Here is a 22011-nt window from a genome sequence, read left to right on the forward strand (position 1 = left end):
TGTCGGCCCTCCCGCTGCCGGCCCACCCGTGATGATATTGATTTTTCGGATAATGGTGGGTGGCTGAAATCCAAGTAGAGACTTGGTTTGGCAACCTAGAGGGGGGGTGAATAGGATGTTTATAAAACTTTTGCCTCTTAGAAACTTTTTCTAAATTTCACCCTAGTTTTATCCCTTGGTTAATTAAGTTGAATTAGTTAAGCTTAACCAATTTTCACAAATGTATATAAGCTTAAAAACCCTTGTTTAAATAACCAACTTAATTAGGAGATTTAGTGGGCTAACTAGCAATGTAAAGATATTCGCGTTGGATGGCAATGCTAACTCACTCAATTCTAAATAATAAGACAAGCACAAATAAGAGAGTGAGTGAGGAAGTGAGAAATCGAGAAATACCAACGCAAGCGACACAAGGATTTACAGTGGTTCGGCCAACGGCCTACTCCACTCTACTCAAGGTCGCACTTGAGGATTTTCACTATTGAGACCTCCACGACGCCCGGCTCCAAGGCTTTTACACTCTAAGAGAATTAAATGAGGATGCCCTTCCACCTTTACAATGACTCTCATTCTCCGCCGAGTTCTAAGCGCTTCACCCAAGGGAATTAAAAACAACGGATGCCCTTGCCACCGATCGAATAAAGAAGAAGAAGAAGTATTAGCCTCTTACTAGGCTTGATTACAAGTTGTAGCACCAAGGATGCTCTCAAAGATAAACAAATTTAAACCTAACCAATCTCAAGTGGATTTTTCCAAAGTCAAGGCACAATGAAGGATTGGTGAGAGATTAACCCAAAAAATGATTCACAAATAGATTTCTAGGGTTTATTAGAGTTGGACAATGTTCCTCATGTGTTTTGGACCCTTGAATGGGTATATATAAAGTCTCAACTCCATGTGACCGTTTGGGGGGTAAAACAGTCAAAACTGGGTCAAAAAATCAACTAGCCGTTGCACCCCAACGGCTATATTTTTTTGAAGAAAAATATTTCTCGGAGTTCCGAGAAATTTCTCGGAGTTCCGAGCAAATTCTCGGAGTTCCGAGAATTCAAACAGAGCTTTTATTTTTAGAGCCTGGAGCATTTCTCGGAGCTCCGAGAATGTTCTCGAAGTTCCGAGACTGGTTTCCAACAAACAGTGTCGAACTTGTAAAATTCATATCTCCCTCATTTCTAGTCGGATTTTGACGTTCCTATACTCTACGGATATGAGAAAAATGAGAGATATCTGTTAAAAATATTTTCAAAAATATTTGAAAATGTTTTAAATAAGTTTTGATAGGATTTAGTTGCTGGTCCAGGTTGTTGCTTCGGAACTCTGTTTTGTTCATTCTTGTGTTGAATGCCATATGGGTCCCAACATGTTGGTACACCACCATGGCCATTCACTTATCCATTTAAGTCCTTAAAGGGAGTGTTAGTCTCTTTGAAAAATATATTTTTAGGGGTTTTAAGATATGCCTTGATAAGAGAAAACACAAGAGAGATAGGTGATACAATCTACCCTTTTTACCAATCTCTTGAATGAACTCTTGAGGTAGCCATTGCTTGATCTTCTCTTTGAGTGCATGGCTTGTTTTGGGATCTTCAAGTTTGAGCTTCTTTGCTTGACACCTTCCAAGGATGATGCCACCATTTGGTTCAAGCTCTTTTGCAAGTTGTTGATCCACAAGCTTTGGCCTTCATTGTTCTTCCTTTGTTTGTTCAATGCTTTGAGATGGTTGATGATGAGCTTCTCCTTGGTACCTCCAAGGTGTGATTGGTCCAAGTATGTTCCGAGCTCTTTTGCCATTGTGTTTGGTTCATCTTCAAGCATAGGCCAACAAGGTGTGTGCTAGTATGATTTGACTTGTGTAGGACCTGTCTAAAGCACAACACTCAAAGCAAATGATTAGTCCATAAACGACTAATCAATTTGCATTTGTTAATCATCAAAACAAGGTGATTGAATAAACCCATGGGCAACCCTTGGGCTTACAGTGGCTGTTCGCGGGCCTGTGGTTGCTCGGGGGGCTCTTCTTTCCGGGGGCGCTGGTGGCAGTGCGTGTCATGTCGGCGTCTGCTTCAGGAGCGATGCCGGCTAGGGGATCGGTGTCGGCTTGTGGATCGGCGACGGTTGTTGGACCGGCGTCTATTGGGTGACCGATGCCTACCTCTGGGCTCGTTGGGCGGGTGCTGGACCTCGCGCGAGCTTTCGTCAGGGCTCCTGAGATATTGATTTAGGTGCCCTTCTTCGGCCAGCTTTTCGAGCTGTAGGCGGAGGTAGAAGAGATGGTCAGTTTCGTGGTCGTGGTCCCCGTGGAATTCGCAGAATTTTCTGGCGGACCTCTTCTTTGGGTCTGTGGCCATTTTCTTGGGGGGGGGGGGGGTCAGGAGACCCTGATCCCTGATAGCTAGTAGAACGTTGGAGAGGGGGAACTTTAGTGGGGCGGTTCCCAGTCTCTCGAAGACGGGGACGGCGTTCCGGCCCGCCTGCCTCTCGTCGATACGTGGCCCTATAGCCCTTCGGCCGTCGTTTTTTCTCTCATCGGGGCTGGGCTGATTCTGCTCTCGAGCGCAGGCTTCTTCTGCTCGGACGAACTTATCAGCCTTGGATTCAAGTTCCTGCAGGTCCCGTGGTGGCTTGAGGGTGAGATGTAGCTTGAGATTCGGATCGGTGGTGGCGTGCTTTAGGATCGCGACCGCTATTTGGACGTCCATGTTAGAAAGCTGGCCCAATTCGGCGTTAAATTTTAACATGAAGTCTCTTAGGGTCTCACTCCTTCCCTGCCGGAGGGCTAGGAGGGCGTCCGCTGGATCATGGCGGAGGCAGTTGTTGGCGAACCTTGTGCTGAACTTCCTCCCGAATTCGTGGAAGGATTCGATGGAGTCGGGCTCCAATCTCATATACCAGTCGTTAGCGGTTTTTCTTAGCAGGGACGCAAAGGCTCTGCACATGAATCCGTCCGACGCGCCTTGAAGCGTCATTACCCTTTTGAAGGTTTGGAGGAACTCGAGAGGATCCGTGCTTCCATCGTATAGACCGAAGCGGGAGAGGTCTATGCCTGTTTCTGCTGGGGTTTTTAAGACCTCCGAGGTGAATGGGGATGCCGTCTCCCTTTCCCACTCATCGAGGATGCCGTGGGCGTAGGGTTTTTTCATTTCCAATTTTACCTCTCAGATTTGCCTTTGTAGGTCGGCTATCGGATCCATGTCGGGCGGCTGTGCTGAGGTTGCTATTTCTTCCACCCGAGCCAGGGGCGGTTCCTGGAGATGGGCTGCCTGGACAGGGGGGACGGCTTAGCGTGGCCTGCCTCCCGCTGTCTCGCTGGTGTCCCCTGGATACGGGGGGCAAAGGGCTGTTCGTGGATGGGGACGGTGTCCGGCGAGTCGGTGCTCGCTTTCGCCGGGGATGACGCTCCCCTGGCTGTTCCTCGTTGCCTTCATCATAGGCTTCTGTCTGGTCCTGTGTTGTCAGGGGCTTCTCCGGGGCCGGAGGAGGCAAGCGCTGGAGTATTTCTCGGCGGAGTTCATTGAACATCTCCTTGGTGGGGACCATCTGCGGCGCGCTAGAGGAGGGCTGGTGTTGGCCCGAGGGCGGTGAGTTGGGTTCTCGGGAGCTTGAGGTGTTGGTTTGTGCGCGTTGAGTCTGGCTTCTGGTCATTATGCCTATCTCTTGCTGTTGGGTGTGGTTTCTCATTGCCATAAGGCGTTTAGTACTCGACGAGTCCCACGGATGGCGCCAATATGATGGCGTCTGAATCCGGGTCTGCGACTGTGCGGTCGGTAGAGGGCCTCCGCAGGGTCTACAATCACAAACAGAGGGGGTCCGGGGTGGGTCCCGGACGACCACTTCGACACCCAAGTCAGATCCTTCGACCAATCAATATAAGGAACAACGAGAGGGGGAAGGGGTTTCGATCAGGGTTACCAGGGGCGGCGTGCGGAATCTTTTCTGGGTGCATGAGTGAGTGAGTCGGAGGGGACTAGCAGGGAGAGTAGGATTGAGTCCCTAGCATCCTCTGTTGTTGCCTCGCCTCTTTTCCTGGTGTCCGGAGTGGAGAATGGGTGAAGTTCTCTTTTCAGAGAAAGGGCCTTCCTCTCTTCTATTCTTCCTTTTCCTCCCTTTTAAAGGGAGGCGTGCGGCCCCTTTCATCATTATGGGGAGAAAACCTTCTTTTGCAGGATTGGGCCGTCCCCCTGCTTCGCCGGCGCGCATGGCTTTGGCGGCCATTTCCTTCCATAATTTGTGATGATGAGGCTTGGGCGGCAAGAGGGTGACACGTGTCATGATTGTGTGGTCTTCATGATGATTGGGCTCTGGTCGTGCATGGATGACAGGTGGCGATATCTGGGAACACAGCCGTATTTGTGTTCCATCAAGAATCACATGTATATTGAACTTTCTTCTAATGAGTGGTTGCATGGACAGATAATGATGGAGACTGGTATGAGACTGGCCTGCATATATGCATATATTGCTTAGTGTTTTTAGAACAATTGCAATCTGGATTCTGTTAGATGGCCATTATTTACACAGCCTCTTTTATGTCTCTATCATATACATTGCTAGTTCTAATGTGTAATTTAACATGTTATATGTGTTCTGTTTGACTGGTAATTTATTGGAAGACTTGAAGTGGCACCCGTTGAAGTGAGACTACTAGAGTTTCTGGTTTTGAAATTACGATGAGCTGTAATTCTTCGACTGCCTATGATCGGGTGCATTTTTCTTGGGTAGTGATGGGGTGTAAAGCTCCAGCCTCTCACAGGCCGCCACCTGTCCTGGAGTAGGTGAACTCCAGCCTCTCACAGGCCGCCACCTGTCCTGGAGTAGGTGAACTCCAGCCTCTCACAAGCTGCCACTTGTCGTGGAGTAGGTGAACTCCAGCCTCTCACAGGCCGCCACCTGTCCTGGACACCTCACCAAGTTTTCCCCTATAAATAGGGGTTCAAAGCTCAAACCAACGGATAATACGAAAAACCCTCTCCACCCAAAACTCTTAAGACTAGCTCTACACTCCTGCTCATACTGACTTGAGTGTCGAAGGGCCTGTCCGGAGTAAAACCCGGGTTGGTCTTCTGACCTCGCTTGCCTTGTGCAGGACTCAGCCCTCGAAGCAGGACTCAGCCACTTCGCTCCCCTTCACTCCGGTCCCTCAGGACTCAGCTCCTCTGGTCATCCAGCTCAGCTCTTACGTCACTGTCGTACCTGTTACCGATTTTCGGTCTAACAGATTGGCGCCATCCGTGGGACCTCAGAACTAAAAGCCGTTCTCAGACATCTCACAAAAATGGCAGGGCGCAAGAGTGCGCGGATACCTACTACACGGACTACCCAAACCGTGCTGCCCCGCAGGTCCCGGAGCGAGCGAATTTCCTCGCTGGTAGTAGCAGCTTATGCTACAGCCGAGCAGAGCCCTGCTCGCTCAGAACACCTGAATCCCCTGCCCACTCCGGAGCAAGTTCAAGCTCTATTTCAACAAATGACAGCTCTCATTGGGCAGTACCAGCAAGTACTTCAGACGCCTCCGCAACCTCCTCCAGAAGCTCCGAGATCTGTCCAAGAAAGGCCAAACATCCACAAGGGAGAGGCATCATGCCATGGTGAGGATCGAACTAACCACTCCACCAGACAAGTCCATTACCCCACAGTGAGGCATGCTCAAGCAGAGCCTCAACGCCGTCAAAGGTCACGGTCCCACTCCGCACAAAGGCGCTGAGCTCATGAAGATCGTGCACCACCAGTGAAGTCCCGGTCTCGTCGTAGGAGTCCGGAGAGCCGGTCCGGTTCCGCGGCGAGCCAATCTGTGCGAAGAATTAGGTCCGTGGAACATAGAACGGATCCGCTCCTACGGAGAATGGAGGAAATGGACCACCGGATAGAGGAGCTGGCGAAGGATCAGAGTCGGCCCGCCTCCAGGGCGTTCTCAAGCAGAACGCCGTTCACTGATGATGTCCTGGGTGCCCCAACACCCAGAGGGTTTAAAATGCCCGCCGTCCCGCAGTACGACAGGACTACTGACCCCGTGGACCATTTGGAGACATTCAGAACAATGATACTCCTCCACGGCGCCTCCGACGGCTTCATTTGCAGAGCATTTCCAACGACGCTAACTGGTGCTGCAAGAGACTGGTACTCCATAATCAAACTGAACTCTATCAGTAACTTCGATGATTTCGGAGAGGATCTGGTCCGTCACTTCATGAGTAGCCGCAGGGCGAGGAAAACAACAGCATCCCTGATGGCCTTGCGACAGGACGACAATGAGCCCCTGAAAGTATTCGTCCGCCGCTTCAACAGGGAGGCACTCCAGGTGCCAAACCTGGATCCCTCAGTAGCTATGAATGCGCTCCTCGCGGGTGTCAGGTCTAATGATTTCCGTCGGGCTGTAGCTCGACAAAACCCGCACTCACTGGCAGACCTCATGGCCGGGGCAGAGGAGTATATAACGGTGGAAGAAACACTGGCAGCTCTTAATTCAAATCGGAGGATAACCTCTGAAGAGAAAAATCCCACCAAGCAGCGCAGGGAGGATAAACCTCCCAGAAGAGAGAAGTCCCCACTCCCGCAAAGAAGAGAAGAGAACTTCACACCTCTCAACACCTCCAGAAAATATATATTGGCTGCGATCAGCGAAGAAGAATTCGTGAAGTGGCCTACTAGAATGATCTCCAAAGGAAACAGGAGAGATCCCTCAAAATACTGTCGGTTCCATAAGGACCACGGTCACGGCACAGATGAGTGTTGGCAGCTCAAAGAGGAAATTGAACAGCTGATCGGCCGGGGCTATTTGAAAAAGTATATCCGAACTGACGGCCGCAAGCAAGAGCGCAGGGAAAAGAGCCCCCAAGGCCGCAGCCCTCGAAGATTACAGCCCCCCCTGCTCGGAACAAAACCCCTCAGCCGGCCAGTACGCACCCAGAGGCACCGCGATCTCAGCCAAGGGGGGTCATTGGTACAATCATGGGTGGGCCTGCCGCTGGGGGCACGTCCTCCGCTGCTCGCAAAGCGTATGCACGACGGGTCAACGCCGTGCACACGACCAGCAAGAAGACAAGAACAGAGAATGAGATCTCCTTCTCACATGCAGATTTGGACAATCTCATACTTCCTCACGATGATGCACTGGTGGTAACCATGCTTGTCGCCAACTGGGAAGTAAAGAAAATCCTCATGGACAATGGGAGTTCGGCGGATATCTTATACTATCACGCCTTTCAGAAGATGATGATAGGTGACGACCGCCTGAAGCCAGCAAGCTCAGACCTGTTTGGCTTCTCAGGAGAAGTTGTGAAAGTAGAGGGGCAGATTGAGCTCCCAGTCCTTGTCGGAGAGCCACCTTGTCAGGCGTTCGCCATGGTCAATTTCTGGTAGTAAGGGCCACTTCAGTCTATAATGCTATCGTAGGACGTCCTTGCCAGAACCTGATTCGTGCAGTGGCTTCGGCTTATCACCAAAAAATGAAGTTCATAACCCCCAACGGCGTGGGCGAAGTTCGAGGAGATCAACCTCAATCCAGGGAGTGCTATGCAATGGCACTCAAGGGCAAAAATGCAGTGGAATCACTGCCAATCGAACTGCTCGATGTAAGGAACGAGCTCAGGGGGACTCAACCCGCTGAAGACCTCATCTCCATCCCACTATGCCCAGAAGATAGTGAGAAAGTCGCTCTGATCGGTTCCTCTCTCAGCAGCAGCATTCAGCACCAACTCACCGAGTTTCTCCAAGACAATGCAGATGTCTTTGCATGGGTTCCTGCTGATATGCCCGGCATTGACCCAGAGATCAGCACGCACAGACTTGGTGTTGATTCAACCTGTAGACCGGTTAAGCAGAAGAGAAGGCACTTCGCTTTTGAAAGGCAACAGGCAATAAAAGAAGAAGTGGAAAGGCTTCTGAAAGCTGACTTCATTCGTGAGATTCGATACTCGGACTAGTTGGCAAACGTAGTCCTAGTCAAGAAGACTAACGGAAAATGGAGGACCTGCGTCGACTTCACCGATCTAAATAAAGCCTGCCCCAAGGACAGCTATCCGCTCCCAAAGATCGATCAACTCATTGACGCCACCGCGGGTCACGAATTATTGAGCTTCATGGATGCCTTCTCCGGATACAACCAAATCAGGATGTACGAATCATACATACCGAAGACCTCCTTCGTTACAGATCAAGGGACTTATTGCTACCTGTGGACCCCGATCCCGAGGACGGTTGGGCGAGGGACACGAGATCCCCACGCCGATCCTCTAAGATCTCCACAATGTGAAGGAGAGCTCTACTAGGGAACTCTCGAAATGGTGCCACTCACAGCATGGGTGGCGATATAAGTAAGATACCTCTCGATTCCAGGACTAGCCCGGAACCAAGATGTACCTATGACAAAGAAGAGTCGCCATCCAAGGAAGTAGGCCCTGGATCCCATGAAATACTCTGTTGCAACGGATAACCAGATATACAAAAGTTCGTGCCTGATGACGAATGGGGAAGGTGTTAAGCGCCCCCAGTTCACCCAAGTGCAAGCACATGGTCTCTTATGCCATTTTTAATTAATTTTGAAGAGTTTTGGGCTAAAATCATGTGAAATGGGAACGAGTATCCCCGAGGAAACGTCTATCTAAGCATGCATGACCCGGGGGTGGGCAAAAGAAAATAACATCCAAATCCTAACTCACCGCATCTACTCCTAACCCATCACATCTAGGAAAGCAATAACATCCGCATGCACAGCTACATCTAAGCAACTAATAGCAGATAGGATAAGCAGAAAAGTAGTAAATATCTACAGCTAAGCATGTGAAACTAAACGCACAAGGAATAAGCAAGCTGCAAATAAACACACAATGAACCAAAGGCAAACACAGGATAAGCTAAAAGATGCGAGGAAAGAAATGAATCGAAAAATCAACGGTACATGAGGACCGAGAATGCCAGGGAAAATAAAAGGGAGCGTACGATAGGCTCAGGGAGCGATTCTAATGAATCAAGCTCAGCGATCCTGATCCGCTGAAGATCGGATAAGTCTCACGATCGTCATAGCCTATCGTTGGGCTCAGCGAGGACAATCCCTGTGAAGGGGCCACGCTACGTCGTCGCCCGTCCCAAAACCCGATAAAACATCGGAAAACTGATAAAACCGGCAAACCACGATCAAAATCGGAAATGAAATGAAAAGAATGCTCCGAGTGACCTGGCAATCACCATCCTTGCCCATTTTGGTTTTTGTATTTTTGAGAAAGCTTGAAAGATATTTTTTTTATGCTGAAATGATTTTTTTTTTAGGATTTAAATGATTTTATTGAAAAGTTTGACTGAACTTGGGATGATGATCCCAAGCTGCCTACGTACCCTGTGAAAAGGGATCAAGCCAACGTAGTTCGAAACAGCTTTTCGAAAAACGCTTTTGTTGTTTTTTTTGTTATTTGATTTTTATGAGTTTTTTTATCCCTTTTGATTGAAAGGGGCTATGGCTCAAGAGGTTGCCGTCCGTCATCACCTAAACCCGACAAAGCGTTCCCAAAATCGATGGGGATCCCGAAGCACAAAGAGTATCCCAGGAAAACAAAGAGGTTGCAGATTTGCAAGCCCAAGACATGCAACTAAATATTGAAGACCAGCTGAGATTATACACTAACCCAACATAGTTATACTGATAATATTCTCAAGAGAATGATGGAAAATAATAAAGGGTATCCCTAACCATGAAACCCCTTAACACATACCAATTCCACATACCTGTGCTGGACGAAATCGCAGTCACCAAAGGCCCATTGGAGTAACGGTGCCGGTACCAGAAATGCCGGAAGAGAAGCTGATGGTGAAGCTTGAATTAAGAGGCCGGAGATGAAAGCTGAAATAATAGGAATTGAAATGGGTTTTGATGGGGTATTTGACATGGGTATTAACGAGGCCAAAATGGGACCAATTGGGATTAAGAAATTGAAATTGAAGAGGGGAATTAGTGGGATAGAGGTGATGGCCTGAAATTGTGGCGCGACACAGCCGGATTCCGGCATGATTGCCGGAATCAGTAGTGTTAGAAATGAGAAATGGTTTTGGGTTTTGGTAGATGAAGGGAGGAGTGGCTGTAAATGGAAGAAAACCCAAGTGGGTTTAATGGATAAAAGAAAATGGTGGTGGGGGGAGTGGCCGGAGCAAACGGTCGGCAGGAATGAGGTTGGGGATGGTGATGATGAAGATGGAAGAGGGTTTTCGAAGGGTGGTGTTGGGGTGGAGATGGAGGTGGTGGATGATGGCCGTGGGTTGTGGAGGAGGATGGTGGAGAAAATGGGTTTGGGTTTTGGGTTTTGAAGAAGGGTTTGGGGTGGAGATGGGTTTCGATTTTGGAGGTGAGGGTTGGAGGAGATGAGGGTGGGAGAGGGTTTTCGAATGGGTGGTGGTGGTGGTGGTGAGGTGGAGGTGGGTTTCGGTTGTTGGAGTGGAGAAAATGGGTTTGGGTTTTGGGTTTTGAAGAAGGGTTTGGGGTGGAGATGGGTTTCGATTTTGGAGGTGAGGGTTGGAGGAGATGAGGGTGGGAGAGGGTTTTCGAATGGGTGGTGGTGGTGGTTCGGTGGAGGTGGGTTTCGGCTGTTGGAGTGGAGGAAATGGGTTTGGGTTTTGGGGATTGAGGATGGTGGCTGGTGCGGTGGAGATGGAGGTGGTGGATGATGGTGGTGGTGGTGGTGGTTCGGTGGAGGTTGGTTTCAATGGGGGTTTGGGTGGTCGGATTCCGGCAAGCTTGACGGAATCAATGGAGGTGGGCTTGCAGAAGGGGATAACGAAGAGGGTTTTGATGATGGGAAACGGTGGAGGAGATGGTGGTGGGTTCTGATGGTGGAGATTGGCGGTGGATGACGATGGTGTTGTTGCCTTGGCTCCCTCTCTTCTCTCTTCTCTGCTCCTTTCTTTTTTTAGAAAATGGGGCTCTCCCCTTTTAGGCCCTAATCGACCCTCTTTAAAGGGGAAATGGCATTTTTGCCCCTACTCCTTCCATGGACACCCCCCTTCAAGTGTATTTATGACTACTATTTTTAACTAGAGGGGTGGTCTGGGTAGAAAATGGGGGTGGAACATTTAGCTCTTATTTGCTCGGCTTCGGGGCTCGGATTTCGGGATTTATTCAAAACTTTTTGGGAAATTTGGGTCAGGTCAAAATGGGGTGTCTACAGATGCCCCTCTTTGGCAGAGGGTGCTTGTCGCACGAATGCCAAAGCCAAAAGGACGACGCATTTTGACCTGCCCCGAAAACTTGGTTAAAGAAGGAAAACGTAAAGAAAATGATTTTGTGAAGATTGAATTCTGGGAAGGATCAGATGCCTATGGGGTCTTACACAAATGGGATGCCTCGGGGGACTTTGGAAAGGATGGATGCCTCGGGGGTTTTTAGAAAGAAGGGATGCCTCGGGGGTCTTTAGAAAGGATTCCTCAGGGGACTTTGGAAAGAGTGCCGCAGGGGACTTTGGAAAGGATGCCACAGGAGACTTACACGGATGGGATGCCACAGGAGACTTACACGGATGGGATGCCTCAGGGGTCTTACACAGATGGGATGCCTCAGGGGTCTTACACGGATGGGATGCCTCAGGGGTCTTACACAGAAGGGATGCCTCAGGGGTCTTACACAGATGGGATGCCTCAGGGGTCTTACACAGAAGGGATGCCTCAGGGGTCTTACACAGATGGGATGCCTCAGGGGTCTCACACAGAAGGGATGCCTCAGGGGTCTTACACGGATGGGATGCCTCAGGGGTCTTACACAGAAGGGATGCCTCAGGGGTCTTACACGGATGGGATGCCTCAGGGGTCTTACACGGATGGGATGCCTCAGGGGTCTTACACGGATGGGATGCCTCAGGGGTCTTACACAGAAGGGATGCCTCAGGGGTCTTACACAGAAGGGATGCCTCAGGGGTCTTACACAGATGGGATGCCTCAGGTGTCTTACACGGATGGGATGCCTCAGGGGTCTTACACGGATGGGATGCCTCAGGGGTCTTACACAGAAGGGATGCCTCAGGGGTCTTACACAGAAGGGATGCCTCAGGGGTCTTACACGGATGGGATGCCTCAGGGGTCTTACACGGATGGGATGCCTCAGGGGTCTTACACGGATGGGATGCCTCGGGGGTCTTACACAGAAGGGATGCCTCAGGGGTCTTACACAGATGGGATGCCTCAGGGGTCTTACACGGATGGGATGCCTCAGGGGTCTTACACAGAAGGGATGCCTCAGGGGTCTTTAGAAAGAAGGGATACTGAGAATGGCAGAATGCCGTAGAAGGCGAGGTGTTGTGGAAGGCGGAAGCTGTGTAGAAACTGACGTGGATGCCGTGTAGAAACGGGCTTTGATGCCATGTAGGAACGGGCTGGGATTTTAATTAGGCGAAACCTTCACGCGCTAATTAAAGGGGAAAATTAGCTAGGTGGAACCTTCACACGCTAACTAACAGGAAACTTGATTGAGTGAATTTTTTTGAAGAGATTGATAATCTTTTGATTTTGATTGATTGATTTATTGATTCAGATTGATTCCTTTGAAAATTGCTTTGTCTCTTGCCGAGAAAATGGGAGTGCGAGTTCTTTGCTGAGGACCAGACTCACATGATCTGTTGATTTTGGGTACTGACCCATGTTTGAATGAATTAGAATTTTGCTAGGAATTGAACGCTTTGAGCGATTGCCAGCGGAATCTCTGGGAAATAGATGTCAGACTCCATTGGGGATTAGCTTTGCTGATGAACTGACTACGGAGTAGGCTTAGCTGAGGAATTTGGAGGTTTGACTCGAGATGTGCTCGAGCTTCTCTCATCTCAACTTGCTGGAGACATTGGTTTATTCTGATTGTTCTTGACATCTTTTATGACGCAAGTCATAAAAGATGCCCCTAGTGTATTGTACTTCCATGACAAGGGTCTTAAGGAGGCGGAACAATGATGGTCGAAGAAAAGATGCTTTGCTTCATGAAGGCTTGAGGTTGCATGGGTTTTCTTTTCTTTTCTTTTTTCGGATGGAGAGAGCAGGACTATCACCATGATGGCTGAGTCTGAGGATCTCTTTCTTGCATCGCTCACTCTTGGAGGCTTAAGGTCTCTGGTAGGTTGGAATAGGATGTCTCTTGCCCCTTCTGATACCTAAACCAGGATTTACTCTGAATTTTTTTTTTGAGAGCATGATGCCACTCTTCCAACGCCAATGACTTTGACTTCGAAGGAAGGGAAAACGAACAAAAGGGAGAATAGATTTCAAATTACTCAACCAAAGAAAACTCCTATTGCTCTAGGGACTCGACTCACTTTTGACTCACCCTTGGATCTTATGTGTTATTTCTTAAGGGTATGGCCTAGCCACTTTCAGAGTATTTCGAATACCGTGTCAAGAGGCATTAATCTCCTCTTTCGGTATTTCTGTCATGATTATTATCTCCTTTCGGATTGCTCGGTTTCAATGCCCTAGTTTAGAGGAGCGTCAAAATAAGCTTGCTGGCACTCCTTAGACTGAGATTTTGCTCCGGTTGAAGGTTCTTTCTTCACCTCATTGATTCGCTTCTTGTGAGAAGTCACTGCCATTGACCAGATTGCCTTTCCAGGTTTTCAATCCGGCGGACCGCTTACCCTATCTTTTGCCTGGATCGCCCTTTCGGGTTTTCGGTCCAGCGGGCTTGAGTACCTTGACTTTTGCCTAAGCCGACTTTTTGGTTGTCAACTTAGCGGGTGAATGACCCTAAATTTTGCCTAGGCCGCCCTTTCGAGTTTTCAACCTAGCGGGTCTTCAGACTCCATCGTTTTCTTTTCTTTTCTTTCTGCTTTTGCCTCGAACCTTTCCTTGTTCACCAGAAGGACTTTCTAGGTGGGCGCGGGTTCAAAAGGGTTGGATATTTCTTTGGTTCAAACGATTTCGAACGAATTTGGTCTAACCTGATTGCTTACATACCCCAAAAATGGAGGATCAGGTCCGCGTAGTTCGCTTGGGGGTTTGGAAAGGAATGATTTAGCTTTTAGCTCAAAGGTTGACCGAACCTGGAAGACCAGGTTGCCTACGTACCCCTGAAGAACTGGGGATTAGGTCTGCGTAGTTCAGAGCAAAATGCCCCTGGTTTGTGGGTGTTTGAAAAGAATGTTGATTTATTAAGGCCCAAAGGAGTTCGCAAAAGGATTTTTCGCATTCGGGATTTTTGGTTTTGAAGGTTCAAACAGCCAATGATGGCCTTCTGGTGTACAGGCTTCTGAAGTGATTGAGGTTCAACGGCTTTGAATCTTTTTCTCGTTTTCTTTTCGAGGAGTCTGGTGACATTTCCTGGCAAGACTTCATCTGCACTGTGCAAGCTAGACTGATTGAATTTCCCCTTTTTCTTTGGGATCTCGCACTGATATTCGGGATTCTACGACTCTGGGTCTTCTCTGAATGCTGAAGATGATTTTGAAATTTTCAATCTATTTATCGACTCCGCTTCCTGCGATTCTGACGTTCTTGAGGAGTTGACGTGGGGCATGCTCCCTTCTCCTTTCTTCTCTGAATTCTATCTTCTTTTTTCTTTGTTCATTCTGATTTTTATTTTTTTGCTTGGATGTGGGGAATGCCCCTACACCTTGAATGCTTTAACTTGAAATTCCATCGCAATGTATAGCCCATGTATTCTTCTTGGGGTTCATGTTCTATGCTCATGACTTTGTTGTCCGAAAGTCTTCTCTCAATTTTTCATTCACTGCATTTGATGTCTGGTATTCTTCATTTGAAATTTTTGCTTTTTCGACCTGATGTCTGAAGCTGAGGGTGACTTACGTTGAACAATGCCAAGGCACGCTTCTAGTTTATCCTCATAGGACGAAGCAACACTTCTTTGAACCCTCTAAATAGGTTTATCGATTCTTCGCGCTCTTCGGGAGATGAAGTTTCGCCAATCCGTATTTCCCGAGTTTCAGATTTCGATACCACCATCGACAGTTTCGATTTCGTCTTTAAGTGGCTTTGCTCGACGCTCTTCCTCTCGTTTGACCATCTTTCAGATCTCGAGGGGAATTTCGTCGGCTTCCTCGTCCGAGGAGGGTGTCTTAGTTCGTTCAACATTAGATCCAAGAGGAAACACAGAGGAAATTGACATTGAAAACACATGTTCCTTTCATTTAGAAGTTTATGTACATTGATGATACTCGACACGCAACATTGAGCTTTACATCAGACATAACAATGGGTTGAATGCTGACCCACCATAAGAAAGACGAGCAAACACAAAATACTTGGACTTGACACTAACATGATTATTTGACCTACCAACTTGGACAAGAGAGTGATTACACACACGACAAGGACAAATTTCAAAGAAATGACACTGTTGGAGGCAATGGACTAGCGCTGAAAGTTCATGGACATCATGCCTTCCTCCATGATGGTGATGACTATGGAGTTCGACCCTGGAATAGGAATCTCGGAAGGGGCGGCCTCTTTGGTTTCTATAGACCTGGCTCAAACTGATTTTCAACACCTGATAATGGCAAGGCTTTCTCTGGCATGATGTTTTCAAGGAGCTCAAGCTCTAACATCTTTCATTTTCCTTCCTATTCATTTTTCAGCCCAGAGGCGGTACAGGTAAAGGTGGTGAGATCTATGAAAGGTTGAAAGGGTAGAGTGGTTCCCATAGTGGGTGAAAGAGGTGCAACATGGTTAGGTGCAGAGTTCTGGAAGCATTTGAGTTCGAGAAGAGTGAGGGGATCCCCGTCTATCAGGTCCTGGATTTCATCATCATTTCCCTCATTTTGGTCAGGACGAGACTCTCAGTAGACTCAACCATCTGGGCAAGGTGAGAGGAAATAGGTACAGCAGACTGGCTAGACAGGAAAGTTTAGAGATGGAGAGGTTCTTTTGGGAGATATGATAGGCAACTGGGCAAGTCTCTTGTCATGGACAACACAAACATTAGGCTTAGTGAGAAGTAATCACATGGCAATGTAATGTGCAAATTGAAACAAAAGGTAACACAAGCACATCTTTCTCTTGGCTAAAATCCGGCAGCACAACTTCAGTACATGGAGATGTGGTACGGTAAGCACATGGTTTATCAATAACCCTAAAGGATAATGGTTACGCTTAAGGTTTTTGGAAAAAATCCGACAGCATAACGACTGTACAAGGAGGGTCTCGGCGACCAAGCATAAAGAATACGCCGACAAGGTCAAGATGAAGCAGGTCTCTCAGCAAAAACACACACTCAGGTAATGATAATGGCAATATAGACTCATAATTGGCATGCGGAGCGATCTGATCAAGATCGATCAAAGGATCAAGCTCAGGGAAGATAGATCATGGCTATAAAGATAATGATGTGAAACCAATGATCTGATCATAATCCAAAAGGCGGATGGATGGGAAAACAGATTAGATTAGGAAAGAAAACCTAACCATGAAGCAAGCCCTAATCTAGTAATAAATATATATACATATATATACATCCTAACCAGGGGCACCAATCCTAGTCTAATCTAGAGGAGTCAAGGAAGTCTTGACTCAAGACAGACATGTGAGTGTACTAGGACTGCGCCTGTAGCCACATAAAGTGAGCTACCCTAGTCTAAAAAATAGGATAAGGTCCCTAACTCTAGGCTCCACATGTGTAAGCAACACAGATGTTCGTCCATAAATGCAAACAAAAGGACCATGCAATATAGAGAGAGAGTAATGTCGCGAGGTCCACCTGGCCGGGTGCATTGTTACTTATATGCTGTGACTATCGCCCAGCATACGAACTATGTCCGTTTTACACACAAGGTGTCCAGGTGTTGAGATACTACTGGTGAGGTGGCACTAGAAGGCGGGTATAGCCCTCACGGCTCCTACTTATAGTATCTCTCCGAGAGTAACCTGATAGCATATCTACAGCAGAAAAGTAACCACAAAACAGATAATATGTGCAATGGATGAAAGTGAGTGTGTGAGCCCTTGTTTTATTTTGTATCTACTTGGTGCCCCTGGCATTCTAACGGAAAATGTTCCCATTTAAAATGATTTTAGTTCAAATTTCTTCAAAATTAGTAAAAATGGCATTTCCAAGAACTCCCCAGCAGAGTCGCCAGCCTGTGGACCCCGATCCCGAGGACGGTTGGGCGAGGGACACGAGATCCCCACGCCGATCCTCTAAGATCTCCACAATGTGAAGGAGAACTCTACCAGGGAACTCTCGAAATGGTGCCACTCACAGCATGGGTGGCGATATAAGTAAGATACCTCTCGATTCCAGGACTAGCCCGGAACCAAGATGTACCTATGACAAAGAAGAGTCGCCATCCAAGGAAGTAGGCCTCGGATCCCATGAAATACTCTGTTGCAACGGATAACCAGAGATACAAAAGTCCGTGCCTGATGACGAATGGGGAAGGTGTTAAGCGCCCCCAATTCACCCAAGTGCAAGCACATGGTCTCTTATGCCATTTTTAATTAATTTTGAAGAGTTTTTGGCTAAAATCATGTGAAATGGGAACGAGTATCCCCGAGGAAACGTCTATCTAAGCATGCATGACCCGGGGGTGAGCAAAAGAAAATAACATCCAAATCCTAACTCACCGCATCTACTCCTAACCCATCACATCTAGGAAAGCAATAACATCCGCATGCACAGCTACATCTAAGCAAGTAATAGCAGATAGGATAAGCAGAAAAGTAATAAATATCTACAGCTAAGCATGTGAAACTAAACGCACAAGGAATAAGCAAGCTGCAAATAAACACACAATGAATCAAAGACAAACACAGGATAAGCTAAAAGATGCGAGGAAAGAAATGAATCGAAAAATCAACGGTACATGAGGACCGAGAATGCCAGGGAAAATAAAAGGGAGCGTACGATAGGCTCAGGGAGCGATTCTAATGAATCAAGCTCAGCGATCCTGATCCGCTGAAGATCGGATAAGTCTCACGATCGTCATAGCCTATCGTTGGGCTCAGCGAGGACAATCCCTGTGAAGGGGCCACGCTACGTCGTCGCCCGTCCCAAAACCCGATAAAACATCGGAAAACCGATAAAACCGGCAAACCACGATCAAAATCGGAAATGAAATGAAAAGAATGCTCCGAGTGACCTGGCAATCACCATCCTTGCCCATTTTGGTTTTTGTATTTTTGAGAAAGCTTGAAAGATATTTTTTTTATGCTGAAATGATTTTTTTTTTAGGATTTAAATGATTTTATTGAAAAGTTTGACTGAACTTGGGATGATGATCCCAAGCTGCCTACGTACCCTGTGAAAAGGGATCAAGCCAACGTAGTTCGAAACAGCTTTTCGAAAAACGCTTTTGTTGTTTTTTGATGTTTTTGTTGTTTTTTTTGTTATTTGATTTTTATGAGTTTTTTTATCCCTTTTGATTGAAAGGGGCTATGGCTCAAGAGGTTGCCGTCCGTCATCACCTAAACCCGACAAAGCGTTCCCAAAATCGATGGGGATCCCGAAGCACAAAGAGTATCCCAGGAAAACAAAGAGGTTGCAGATTTGCAAGCCCAAGACATGCAACTAAATATTGAAGACCAGCTGAGATTATACACTAACCCAACATAGTTATACTGATAATATTCTCAAGAGAATGATGGAAAATAATAAAGGGTATCCCTAACCATGAAACCCCTTAACACATAGCAATTCCACATACCTGTGCTGGACGAAATCGCAGTCACCAAAGGCCCATTGGAGTATCGGTGTCACCAAATGCTCATTGGAGTATCGGTGCCGGTACCAGAAATGGCGGAAGAGAAGCTGATGGTGAAGCTTGAATTAAGAGGCCGGAGATGAAAGCTGAAATAATAGGAATTGAAATGGGTTTTGATGGGGTATTTGACATGGGTATTAACGAGGCCAAAATGGGACCAATTGGGATTAAGAAATTGAAATTGAAGAGGGGAATTAGTGGGATAGAGGTGATGGCCTGAAATGGTGGCGCGACACAGCCGGATTCCGGCATGATTGCCGGAATCAGTAGTGTTAGAAATGAGAAATGGTTTTGGGTTTTGGTAGATGAAGGAAGGAGTGGCTGTAAATGGAAGGAAACCCAAGTGGGTTTAATGGATAAAAGAAAATGGTGGTGGGGGGAGTGGCCGGAGCAAACGGTCGGCAGGAATGAGGTTGGGGATGGTGATGATGAAGATGGAAGAGGGTTTTCGAAGGGTGGTGTTGGGGTGGAGATGGAGGTGGTGGATGATGGCCGTGGGTTGTGGAGGAGGATGGTGGAGAAAATGGGTTTGGGTTTTGGGTTTTGAAGAAGGGTTTGGGGTGGAGATGGGTTTCGATTTTGGAGGTGAGGGTTGGAGGAGATGAGGGTGGGAGAGGGTTTTCGAATGGGTGGTGGTGGTGGTGGTGGTGGTGAGGTGGAGGTGGGTTTCGGTTGTTGGAGTGGAGAAAATGGGTTTGGGTTTTGGGTTTTGAAGAAGGGTTTGGGGTGGAGATGGGTTTCGATTTTGGAGGTGAGGGTTGGAGGAGATGAGGGTGGGAGAGGGTTTTCGAATGGGTGGTGGTGGTGGTGGTTCGGTGGAGGTGGGTTTCGGCTGTTGGAGTGGAGGAAATGGGTTTGGGTTTTGGGGATTGAGGATGGTGGCTGGTGCGGTGGAGATGGAGGTGGTGGATGATGGTGGTGGTGGTTCGGTGGAGGTTGGTTTCAATGGAGGTTTGGGTGGTCGGATTCCGGCAAGCTTGCCGGAATCAATGGAGGTGGGCTTGCAGAAGGGGATAACGAAGAGGGTTTTGATGATGGGAAACTGTGGAGGAGATGGTGGTGGGTTCTGATGGTGGAGATTGGCGGTGGATGACGATGGTGTTGTTGCCTTGGCTCCCTCTCTTCTCTCTTCTCTGCTCCTTTCCATTTTTTAGAAAATGGGGCTCTCCCCTTTTAAGCCCTAATCGACCCTCTTTAAAGGGGAAATGGCATTTTTGCCCCTACTCCTTCCATGGACACCCCCCTTCAAGTGTATTTATGACTACTATTTTTAACTACGAGGGGTGGTCTGGGTAGAAAATGGGGGTGGAACATTTAGCTCTTATTTGCTCGGCTTCGGGGCTCAGATTTCGGGATTTATTCAAAACTTTTTAGGAAATTTGGGTCAGGTCAAAATGGGGTGTCTACACTACCGTGTTATGCTCTTCGACCTCAAAAATGCCGGAGCTACTTACCAAAGGCTGGTGAACAGACTCTTTCAGCACCAGATCAGCCGCAACATGTAAGTCTATGTGAACGATATGCTGGTCAAGAGTCGCAGTGCGCAGGATCATGTATCTGATCTCAGAGAAACATTTCAGGTCCTCAAAAAGCACAGCATGAAGCTTAACCCCACCAAGTGCACTTTCGGAGTCAGCTCAGGAAAATTTTTGGGGTTCATGGTAAGCCAACGAGAGATAGAAGCAAATCCAGAGAAGATTAAAGCTGTGATGGAGCTCACTGCTCCAAAAACTATCAGAGAAGTCCAGCGGCTCACGGGAATGATAGCAGCACTGGGGCGCTTTATCTCCAAGTCCGCGGAGAGGTGCCTGCCTTTCTTCAGCGCAGTCAGAGGACTCAAGACTGCGCCCTGGACGGAGGAATGCCAGACCGCATTCGAGGAGTTGAAGAAGTACCTGTCCTCCCCACCACTACTAACAAAGCCGGAGCCGGGTGAGGAGCTATTTCTGTATCGCTCCATTAGCTCCATGGCTCTGGCAGCTCTCCTTGTCCGCGAAGAGCACCGATAGCAAAAACCTATCTATTATGTCAGCAAGGTTCTTCACGACGCAGAAACAAGGTACCAGCGGGTCGAGAAATTGGCCTACGCGCTGGTAATGGCAGCCAGGAAGTTAAGGCCTTACTTTCAAGCCCACACTATAAAAGTCTTGACTGATCAGCCACTCCGGCAAGTACACCATCGACCAGATATCTCCGGGCGACTTGTGAATTGGGCCGTGGAGCTAAGCGAGTTCAATATTCAGTACGTGCCTAGGCCATCCATCAAGGCTCAAGTACTAGCAGACTTCGTAGCTGAATGCACCATCCCCCAGCAATTCGTCGATTCTGAAGCTGTGCAGCTCCCAGTCGCGGAGAAAGCAGCCCCTAAAGAATGTATAGCAGAGGGAACTGAAACAGAAATCATTCATCCGCCAGCCGAGCAGGGCTCTACGACCAGCGCACTAATCTGGGAAGTACATGTCGACGGGTCTTCAAACAAAAGTGGTTGTGGAGCTGGCCTCATCCTCACCGGACCTGATGACTTCACTGCGGATTATGCCTTAAGATTTGGATTCCGCGCATCCAATAACGAGGCAAAGTATGAAGCTCTCCTCGCCGGAATGAGCCTTGCAATCAAACCGGCGCCCGGAACTTAAAAGCATACTACGATTCTCAGCTAGTCGCAAACCAGATTCAGGGGGTATACGAAGCTCGAGACGAGCGTATGATCAAGTACCTCGCCAAGGTCCGTCGACTCGCCAGCAAGTTCAAAAGTTTTGAGGTCATCAGAATCCCCAGAACAGAAAATGCCAAGGCAGATGTGCTGTCGAAACTAGCCGCCTCCGGGTACACCACTCTTGGAAGCATATGTATGGAGTATCTACAGAGATCAAGTATAGAGAGTGAAGCCGCGGAAATAATGCAGGTCGGGAATGAGCCGTGCTGGATGGATGAGATCATCAGTTACTTTGGAAACCCAGTTCGTAAACTTGGGTACTCTCTGGAAACCCAGCTTAGAAAACATGGGTGCTCTCAACCGCCTAAATCCCAGGTTATTAAAACTAGGGGGCAAGCCGGATAAGTTACTCAGCTAAAGCTTATCAGAAAGAGGAGAACAGATATGGACAAGTATGATTTCATTGATCAAAATGTGAGGCCTCAAGGGCCATTACAGAATTAGCCTCAAAAGGCTGTAAAAAAGTGTAGGGTCTCAAGGACCATTACAAAAAGAAGCAGAAAGAAATACTAAGAGGCATCTGGGACAGAGGCAGTGTCAACAGGGGTATCAGCAGCAGTATCGGCAGGGGCCTCTGGCTCCTCGTCAACAATCCTCGGCCTGGAAGGAAGAGTCAGATTAGCCATCACC

At 47.9% G+C, this 22011-nt stretch overlaps 1 protein-coding gene across 1 annotated transcript; it reads left to right on the forward strand.

The window, feature by feature from the left end:
* The first annotated feature begins 20761 nt into the window (after positions 1-20761).
* On the forward strand, positions 20762-21301 carry LOC143861356 (uncharacterized). The gene has a single exon (XM_077372284.1). The coding sequence runs from the start codon at positions 20762-20764 to the stop codon at positions 21299-21301; it is 540 nt and encodes a 179-aa protein (XP_077228399.1).
* Positions 21302-22011: the final 710 nt, after the last annotated feature.

The sequence above is a fragment of the Tasmannia lanceolata genome, unplaced genomic scaffold (assembly GCF_043159265.1).
Source record: "Tasmannia lanceolata isolate RefF3 unplaced genomic scaffold, GAP_Taslan_0.1 ptg000037l, whole genome shotgun sequence".
NCBI classification, from domain to species: Eukaryota; Viridiplantae; Streptophyta; class Magnoliopsida; order Canellales; family Winteraceae; genus Tasmannia; species Tasmannia lanceolata.

Excerpts from the sequence above, each read along its gene's own strand:
- LOC143861356 (XM_077372284.1), top strand. The coding sequence starts at position 20,762 with ATGGCAGCCAGGAAGTTAAGGCCTTACTTTCAAGCCCACACTATAAAA.